At 34.6% G+C, this 10,040-nt stretch overlaps 1 protein-coding gene and 1 pseudogene across 2 annotated transcripts in view; both read right to left on the bottom strand.

The window, feature by feature from the left end:
• Positions 1 to 365: 365 nt before the first annotated feature.
• Positions 366 to 1,812, bottom strand: LOC125821720 (receptor-like protein 7; annotated as a pseudogene).
• Positions 1,813 to 9,019: 7,207 nt separating this feature from the next.
• LOC125821738 (uncharacterized) overlaps positions 9,020 to 10,040 on the bottom strand; it is a 40,406-nt gene continuing 39,385 nt past the window's right edge. For both annotated transcript variants that reach the window (XM_049501121.1, XM_049501122.1), the window contains exons 17-18: positions 9,622 to 9,752; positions 9,020 to 9,475 (exon numbers count right to left, since the gene is read on the bottom strand). In XM_049501121.1, coding sequence (XP_049357078.1) covers positions 9,347 to 9,475; positions 9,622 to 9,752 — 260 coding nt within the window. In that variant the 3' untranslated portion in view covers positions 9,020 to 9,346. The remainder of the gene's footprint in view (positions 9,476 to 9,621; positions 9,753 to 10,040) is intronic.

Genomic DNA, 10,040 nt, shown 5'->3' with positions numbered 1-10,040 from the left:
TGGTGTGATTGTGTTCTTGAAATCGTGTTGTTAAAGTTGGTGGAATCATCCAACCATTTGTTATGTTCACTACATTAAGATTAGTTCAGATTTAATTCACTAATTGAATCCTTAACCTTGCACCATTCCTTGTGGGATTCGACCCTGACTCTTAGTTGGGTTTTTTTATTGACGACGACTACCCACTCTTTGGAATTGTTTTAGAGAGTGATTTGAGTGTTATCAAGTCATGGTTTTTCCTTCCTTGAGCAAGGAGGCTTCCATATAAAACTCACTTGTTGTTCTTATTTTTTTACTTTAGCTTTTACTACATTAAAGTGTGACAAGGACCTGTCATGTAGTGTGTGGTGGACCTGTATAAGTCATCAAAGCTCAAAGATATATCCAGGAAGGATCCCACTGAGTAAGTTGTTTAATTCATGTAGAAAAGCTCTAAAAGTCCTTCAAAATGAGTTGGAGAGAGAAGAGACTAGTTAGACTATTATACGACAAGTCTAAGTAGGTGAGTTTCTTGGACCATCAAAAATATAGGATAGAACCAGAGAAGTTGTTCAATGAGAAACCTAAATAAACAAGATTTGTAAGGTTTTTCCATTGTGGATGGTATGGGTCCACTGGGAGTGCAATTGGAGAGCTCTAACTTGGACAAATTTTGAAGGTTTGAAATGGACTTGGGTAATAAACCAGAAAACTTGTTGTTGCTTAGTGATATCATCCTCAAAGATCCGTTTTTAGGGAAATTTGGGATTCTGCCACTTAGTATCTTGTTATTTGACAAATCCAACATCTTTAGAGCTTGTATGTGAAAGATTGTGTCAGGAAATGCTCGATTACAAGAGCTGGGGGACAAGGTAGTCAAGTTGGAGAATTTGGTAAAATATTCAGGAAATGTGGTAGCGAGATGTCTTGTTCTAGATAGATGACTGGAAAAATTTGAAGGTTCGAAACTGAATCATCAATAGGGCCCAAAATTCGATAAGCACGCAAGCTCAAGACCATTGAGTTAGGAAAATATGACGATAAAGATTGACACCACTCGTTACTCTAAGCTGAAAGATCAACACCATCAAGGTGAAGCTCTCTAAGTTCTGTTAAGTTCCCAATAAATCAAGACTCTCAAATTTAATTGTCAGGAGGAGAGTTAAGAGTCAAAGAGTAACTAATTTTGTTAATCTTGATAGGAATTTTCCTGAAAAAACCAGCATTCTATAATTTCAGGTACTTCAAGTTGATTAAATTGTACATACCAATAGGTATAACTAGGGGTGTGCAAAAATCGAACTGATCAATAAATCGAACTGAAAAAAGTGGTATTAGTTTATTGTTATTGTAACACCCTGTATTCTACGTGTACTAGTTTTATTTATATGACGCTTATAAATTTCCTTGTGGTATAGTTATGGACTCAGTTTCCTATGCAACTAGTGATAATAGAATAGGTTTAAAGTGAACTGCCCGTAGATTTTGATGCGACCCGATTAAGTTGACATCGATGGAAGTATTTAAACTTGAGATCATAAGGTGGTATTTGAGTCTAAACTTAAAGTTTAAATTGACATAGTGTATATAAGTTTTAAGTTAAGTTAAAGGTATTAGGGTCTAGAAATGGAATAAAATATTGAGGTGCTTGCTTGACTTAACTAAGCTAGTAGGTGCATCACCTACTTTGACTTATTGACCAGTCCAAAGGACCAAGTAGGTGAATCACCTACTTTGACTTATTGACCAGCCCAAAGGACCAAGTAGGTGCATCACCTACTAAGACTCTTTTGACCATGTAATTGGGCCAAGTACACTACCACTTACATGCATTAATATGGCCCAAGTTGAGTAGAAGAATAAGGGGAAAATGGACAGCCAAGGCCTAATATTCTCAAGTCCAAAAAAGGCCCAAGTGAAAAGTCCAAGTAGGTGGATCACCTACTTGCATTAATTATGGCCCAAATTGACAAAAATTGAGGGATAATTGGCAGTACGGCCCAACAAGTGTTAAAGCACAAAGGCCCAAGTTAAAAGGACAAGTAGGTGGGTCACCTACTTGATAATATATGGCCCAAAATTGGCCAAGAAAGTCGGCCAATGCACCTTCTTTTTAAAGGGATAAAGATCAGATCTTTTGCTTCATTTTTAACTTGCAACATTTTAGATTTATTAAGTTTCTCTCTTGGTCTTTCTTGTATTAACACATCAGCCCTAAAACACCTTAGGATTCTTGAATATTGACCCCTTTTTCAAGTAAAAGTTTGAAGGAGAGTTTCAGTTCTTTAAGTTCAAGTTTAGAGGATAAATTTCCAGAAACTAAGGTAAGGCTACTGCCCATTTTTGCCTCTCTTTAAATACAGGTTTGGGGTAGAGAATTTTGTATATATTTGTCAAGAACTCATGGATAACTATGAATCCTTGAGTTTAATATTCTCCTATTATGCTGAAAGATTTTTGGGGATTGATAGTGGTTGCCTTATGTATATTGTTATTGGGGGCAGCTTGGGTATCTTGGCAAAGGATGTATGAAGTTGTATTAATGTATAAAAGAAGGGTGTGGTGATTCACCATTTGTGTAAGCGTTCTATGGGCCTACTTTCCGTCAAGTGTTTAGCTACTGTTTTTCAAGGGCCTTAATATGATTAGCTGCTAACATTAGATTAATCATGACTTATATTGTAGATTAGCACCAAAAAGGGAGGTTGAATCGTGATAGTTATATTGGGGTATGTAAGGCTATTTGATTTCCTATTTCTTTGGCATGAATCCAACACTTGTATTACAAAGTAAGCTTTCTATGTGCCATTGGTAATGACTGATCCATAGTTGCAGTTCCTACTCCCTAGATCATTAAGCTGAGTACTCTAATATGAGTTTATTACTAAATGTACGTCCTTACTCTACCAAGTATTAGCATGCACGTATCCTAAATTACACATGGTACATATGTTTATATGTTGGATATACAATCTGCCCATATCTTGCCAACTTACTTCAATTGTTTATTCTGTCACATATGTCATATTTTCACATGTTCATATGTTCCCTTTATTGGTTATTAATCCCATTATGTTAGACTATAATGTTACCTCACAAGATCCATACTTGCTCTATTGTACATTTTGTATGTACTTACTTGGAATATGTATCCGTCCTTAAGTTGAATCTGCCCACATTCTCCCTTGGTTCCACATTCATGTATACCTTATATTTGATATTAGTTAGTGAGTATTTGGCTATCATATAGAGTTCGAATCTCTTGACTGAATGTTAAATGTCTTCACTTGATATGTGCTTCAATTTGAGATGTCAAAATGCTTACTGAGTCATATAAGCTCCTAAGTATTACGTTGGTGTTACATTTGCTTCCCATGTCATTGTTATTATCGTAAGTCCATATTCATGTCTTCTACTACTTGTCCATAGTTCCAAATCTCAACAATGATTATGACCACCAAAACAATAATCTCAAAAGAGTTATGATCATCAAAAGAACAATCTCAAAAGAGTTATGAACATCAAAACAAGAATCTCAAATATTAAAGAATCTAAGTGAAGCAATCTGTATAATTATGGGTGGCTGCCCAGGGGAAAATGTCTAGCATGGGTCGATCCCAATTTGTATAGAAGGGTGGCGGCTCAGGGGCGAAAGCCTAGCATGGGCCGATCCCAATTGGTATAAAAGGGTGGCAGCTCAGGAGCGAAAGCCTAGCATGGGCCGATCCCAATTTGTGGAATTATGAGGACAGCATCCCAGGGGTTAACATGCCTAGCATGGGCCATCCTCTTCTACCACTGATCAGCTGGTCATTTGTATCATATGTCTTATAAAGATTATAATGCACAGAAAAGTAAAGAGAAGAATGTAACATACACGATTCCATAAGTATAAGCAAAGGTGGTCTTTAATCCTTCTCTATTGGTATTTGGTTTCACTTAAGCTTTCATTTTACATATGGTTGTATTATTCCTTACATATTCAGTACATTCTTTCGTACTGACGTCCCTTATTGGGGACGCTGCATTTCATGTTGCAGGTACAGGTACTCAACTAGTATATCTCCCCCAATAGATGAACATGATACTCAGCGGTTATTGGTGAGCTCCAGGTTGATTCGTGGATTTGTCAAGTCTTTACTATGCGTATTTTCATAGTGGTACAGTCATGGATTCCAATAGAGGCTTTGCTGACATTGTAAAGCTATCATTTGTATTCATTGTTTCACTTGTCACGTGTATCGATTCAGCTAGTCGACATGTGTTGTATATGAAGCTTCTCATTAGTAAATCTATCAGCACAGTAGTTTACTTTCTCATCATAGGTCACTTGTAAACCATGTGCTCATATGGTACTTGTCCGCCTCACCTAGGGTTGGGGTGTGACAGTTATTGGGTTATTGAGTTAACAGTTATTTAATGATTTTATTAAAAAAATTATTGGGTTATCGGATCGATATTGATTTTTTAATATTGAGTTATTGGGCCCGTTAAGAATATAATAATTTACTATTTTAATTTTTAGTCATGCATAAATATCAAACAAAAAAGATTAATATAATCACTATATTAGACTATAACTATAAAAACCCTACACAATTCACACTATTAAACTCTGGCATCTCTATTGTCACGACCAAAGGGTGCCCCCTAGATGTAACATGACATACAAGACCCCGAGAGGCCACATATAATCCAATTATCATTCATAGTCAATATAATAGAAAATCGATAAGATTTAAAACATTTCACAATACCAAAGTTTACACTTGTCTCAAAAACCATCTAATACAATAGAATCTTTGGGCACAGCCCATACAATAATGTTCAAAACATAAAATGAAAAGAACATAAGAGAAATGGTGACCAAATCCTCGAGTGCTATGAGGACTCACCACCTTGCCTCTACTATGGATCCTAGCCACGGGGATGAGAGTCGGGAACGTCGGACCCTACATTTGGATAAGAAATGTAGGCAAAGAGTATGCATTAGTAAAAAAATATACTAAATATGTTAGCTTGCAAAAACATAACATGAACATAAGAGTTAGACAACATAAGTCTGAAAGCATAATCAGTGCACATAATAGATCATATCAACATATAAGGAATACTCTTGAAGTAACCTCAATTCATACTTAGCCAAGACATGGGTAATCCTCCACTAGTCTTACTCATCATGGAAGGCAACTCAAGCAACAATCCAAGCTCATCACCTATCATAACATAGTCTAGCTTATCTTTTATAGACATGCGGAATCGCCTCTTGGCTTACTATAAAGGAACAGGGGTAGTCGCCTCTAGTCCTTCTTACTTTGGGATCATGGGTAGTCGCCTATTGTCCCTCTTACTATAGAATCATGACTACTCGCCTCTAGTTCAACATATTTTAGGATCATGGGTACTCGCCTCTAGTCCAACATCATGTGACATGGGTATTTGCCTCTTGTCTTTTCTATAAAGGATCATGGGTACTCCGCCTCTTGTCCAATTCACATTATAGGAACGTAGGTAGTCACCTCTTGTTCAATTTCAGGGAATAAGGGTAATCGCCTCTTATTCTATTCTAAGGAATATGGGTAATCGCCTCATATCCTTCTCATTTAGAGGTTATGGGTAATCGCATCTAGCCTCATCAATTTCATAGTCTTTAGCTTCGATTCATTTTAGGTGAGCAATCCTTTCAACATAGAATCATTCAATGTGAGAAAGTCTTTCACATTCATACATAAGAAAATCATGTGGGAATGATCCCTTCCACAACAATTACATGAATAATCAACAATTCATCGTATATGTTTCACTCTCAAAGCAATTCATATCATAATCATCACATATGCTTCAATCTCAAAGCAATTCATAATATACCTTATTTATCATATAAGAATACACCTAAATCCATAAATTTTTCTTTCATGGAGTAAAACTCATTTACATCAATTTCATCTTAGAAACATGGGTTAACATGGGTACATGGAAATTCATCATGAAAAGCATAGAATCCTCTCAATTCATGCATAAAGAATCATAATCCACTCAATTGGATCTACATTCATAAAGACCCACAACTTAGAAGAAAACTCTAACTCAAATTGGGGAATTTCTACTTTTCAATTGGGGAACTTAAGGGCTTCATGGATGCAAGTATTCCATGGATAAATACAGCTATCATACCTTGTTATCAAAGACTTGAATTCTCAATTGCACTGAAAATAGACTCCTTATTCCAAGGCAATAACATAACCAGAGAGATCACATTTCACCCCATCCCAATTGCAACATTCATTTGTGTTGTCGTTCCAACGCACCAACTTGGTAGACAAACTAGAATCATATTGAAGGCTACCTTTTAATTGTATCAACAATGACCTTTGATCATCAAGACATTGAGAGGAAACAAAAAAAATCTCATTTCCTTATAAGATATAACAAGGGAATCAAGAAAAAATATAGAAAGTGAAGAGTTTGCATTTTCAATTGTGCAACTTGCTAAGATGGATATGACTCAACAAGTATGAAGTTAGAAGAAATTATAACAGGAGAAGAAGCAGAGAAAATATCAAAAGAAACTATTTAACATGTTTAATGTTAGTCTTTTTGGTTCATTCAGTAGAAGACTTTAAAGTTTCTCACCAAATATATATATTCAATGTGGAAAAAGTTTTTCAAAGCCATAATTCTATGCGTTTTTTTCTTAAGTCTATGTTGAGACTGTGAATGGGATTTGTATGTATTTTTATTGTTTTAGTTGACTCATATGCGCCACTAGGAGTGTTCATAACTTTGGTAAAAATCAATTCAAATTAGTTGATCTATTTGACATGAATTCAAGTTAATAGGATCAACAGGAGCTTCAAGTACTACATGATTAAACTAAAAAAATTGAAAAGGCTTAATTAACTCTAGATTCGAAGATCAGGGGTAAATCGATTACGGCTTCGATCTAATTCAGTTACTTTGATTCGAACTATAAATTTGTAGTAAAAAATTTATTGAATATGTACAAATTATTAATTTAGAACCTAATAACTTACAAAAAATTATTATTTTAAAGCCGTAAACTTTAATTTCTGAATCAATATGGATGACACAGCGTTACCCATTGAGAGGGTATTGAAAAATGATTGTATATTTTGGTTGGAATTGTATGGTAGTAAATTGTTGAAGAGATTGATCAGACTTCTCCTCTCCACCACTTAAGGAGGACTTATGCTCTTCTCATTTCACCAACAATTAGTTTTCAATTTTTTGGTCTGACTAATGTATGACGTTTAAAAAATATTTAAAAATAAATAAATTTCGTAATCTTAAATAAAAAATACACATTATATACTAAGATATATTTGATCTTAAATAGTTATATTGTGAATTCGTGGCCCAGATTACATCTTCCAACGGCTAGCTCTCAACAAATAAGTTAATACATCATCGCTAGAAAAATAATGTCCTGTTGTAATCCATATTGAGTTTCTTGACACATTTGTCAGATTTTATGATTAGTACAGGTGTTTTGGTATGATGAAATACATTTTTTGGAAAAAAAAATTCAATTTTCTCATGTTTAGGTGGCTTAAATATTTTCCAAATCAACTTATTTTTTTCAAATTTAACGGAAAATGATTTTCTTCAAAACCTAAGGAAAACATTTTTCAAAACTTTCCGCCAACCTCAAAATTACATTAATTACATTTTTTCTCTTACCCCACCACGTATCCCGACCCTCCCCATTCAAAACAAAAATATCAAAATTGCTTTTTTTTTTTAAAAAATCAAATTATTTTTTCCCAAGCCCCCACCAAAAAAAATATTAAAAGATTTTGAAAAATATTTTCAAATTTTAAAAATTTATTTTTTAAACTCCCCTACCAACACCCCCCCCCCCCCCCCCAAAACACACACAAAAAAAAGAATTTAAAATTTCATTTATTTCAAAAACAAAAGTTTAGGTCGCAAGTCAAATATGGATGAATCCCGATTTGAAAGTTGGGGTTGAAAATAAGAGATATTTTCTTTAAAATGTTTTTCATTCACAAACCAAACATTTAGAATATTTTCTATCTACTAACAAGCATAAGAAAATAAAGTAAAAAACCAGTTGTTTTTTCGTAAAACATTTTCTTCATACCAAACACACCCTACTATTTTTTTATTTTATTTTTTCAATCAGGAGAGATTTTTATTGCCACGTAGAAGAAGAGTTGCAAAAGGGGGGTTATGCCTGACCCTTTGCTACAAGATGTGTAATCATAGCTTGGCTAAAAAGCCTTTCCGTCTACTAAGCAAAATAGAATTAGATGTGACAAATATAGCTGAAGATCTAAGGAGGCTCATGAGTGAGCATACTTGGTGTCTTCTTCTTGACTCTGAATGAAGGTAGCTGCCATCTATCAATATTTAACAAGCCTTGAACTTTCCTAGGTAACTCAGCAAAAGTACCGTGTACACAATTGTTTTCTTGATTGTGACTAATAGTAGCTAATTTATCAGCAACTTTGTTAGCTTCTCTAAAGCAATGTTGAATAATAATGTCATAGATAGTAACTAATTTTCTGATTCCTTCAATAGTATCTTCACCCTACTATTCACTTGTTTTGCATTCCTAGAGAATACTCTGGGACCTCAACTATTCCAATGTCGATAATACAAAATATATCTAGTATTGTTTTACTCCTGCCCAACTTCGTATAGCAGCTATCTCCCCATCCTACAACATACTGTAGATTCTACATTTCATTCAACATTATTTTTCTGACTTCTCACTCTATTGGATCAACTCATATAACCTAACTCGCCTTTTGCAACTTATAATTTTAAACATATTATAACCAAAAAAACAAAAATGACATTAGACATATACAGCAAACAACTTTTAAGTTAAATTGTTTACGAATACAAAAAAATGTTTCATTCCTTGATAACAGATTAATAAGAAAACAATACCACATAACACAATTTTCCTCCTTCCAATTAAAATTTTAACAGTCAATCTGACTTATACTGAAGAACAAAGGCAAATGATAAACTGGAAATTACTAGTAGAAACAAACTTATATTCACAAGGGAATAGATAACATAGAGCTTGAAGTTTTTAACTACTACTGGAGAACTTTACAGTAACCAGGAAAAAAAAAAGGCAAACTAAAACAACTAATATACAAGACACCTTATCGCTAATGAAGAAAAAATTAAAGGCCCGAGTCATGGACATGGACCACTAAGTTTACAGTGTGCCAACTGGATCCATACAACAAACCCAGTATAGTACACAAAACACGCCTAGGGACTAAGGCTGCTCGTAAATACCCTTCTATTGATATACATGAACACAACTACGCTCCAATAGGATCACTAGCTTCCACCAATTCATTCATCTGCGTCGGACATGAGCTTTGCTATCACTCTGTATCCTATCTGCATACATTGGCAGTCGAATGATCTCATAAATCTCATTCAACAACACTTCTTCAGTGATGTTGTCAGTAATACTTCTCATCACCTGAAGTTTTGTACAGGAACCATAGTTACTCGTTCAGGGACCATAATCTATCTAAAAGATGACAAAATATGGAAAAGGTTCTAATAAACTAAAAGTCTACGTATAAACAAAACTGCATAAATTTAGTATTGTCATTATAGAAATACCTTTCTGTACGTGTTGTAATCATTCGGAGTTCCTTTATCAACTCTGGTCCTCATCCATATCCATTTTTGGTTATTGGTATCAAAAGAGCACTCTATTATTTTATCAGAGTAAGCTGACGGATCAGAACCATCTAAAACATGAAAGAACCCAACATTTCAGGATATGTGCCAAAGGTATAAAATACCAAGAGAAGCGCAGGGGGGGGGACAAAAATAACACAAAAGTTCACGGGATACAAATAAAGCACAAGAGATGCTTAGATATGCCACACTATAGGACAACAGAGTAGACATTTGCCTGGATGTCCCTAAACCTCATCACTGGAATCAGTAACTCACCAACACAAAGCAACAAGGACCAACCATTGGAAAGATCATTATAAAGAGCAAGAGAAGAAACAAAATTGTTGAAATCTAGT

This window comes from Solanum verrucosum, unplaced genomic scaffold, assembly GCF_900185275.1.
Source record: "Solanum verrucosum unplaced genomic scaffold, falcon-dt-bn FXZP01000210.1, whole genome shotgun sequence".
Lineage (NCBI taxonomy): Eukaryota > Viridiplantae > Streptophyta > Magnoliopsida > Solanales > Solanaceae > Solanum > Solanum verrucosum.
The sequence above is the reverse complement of the archived record's forward strand: the minus strand, read 5'-3'. Positions and strand labels throughout refer to the sequence as shown.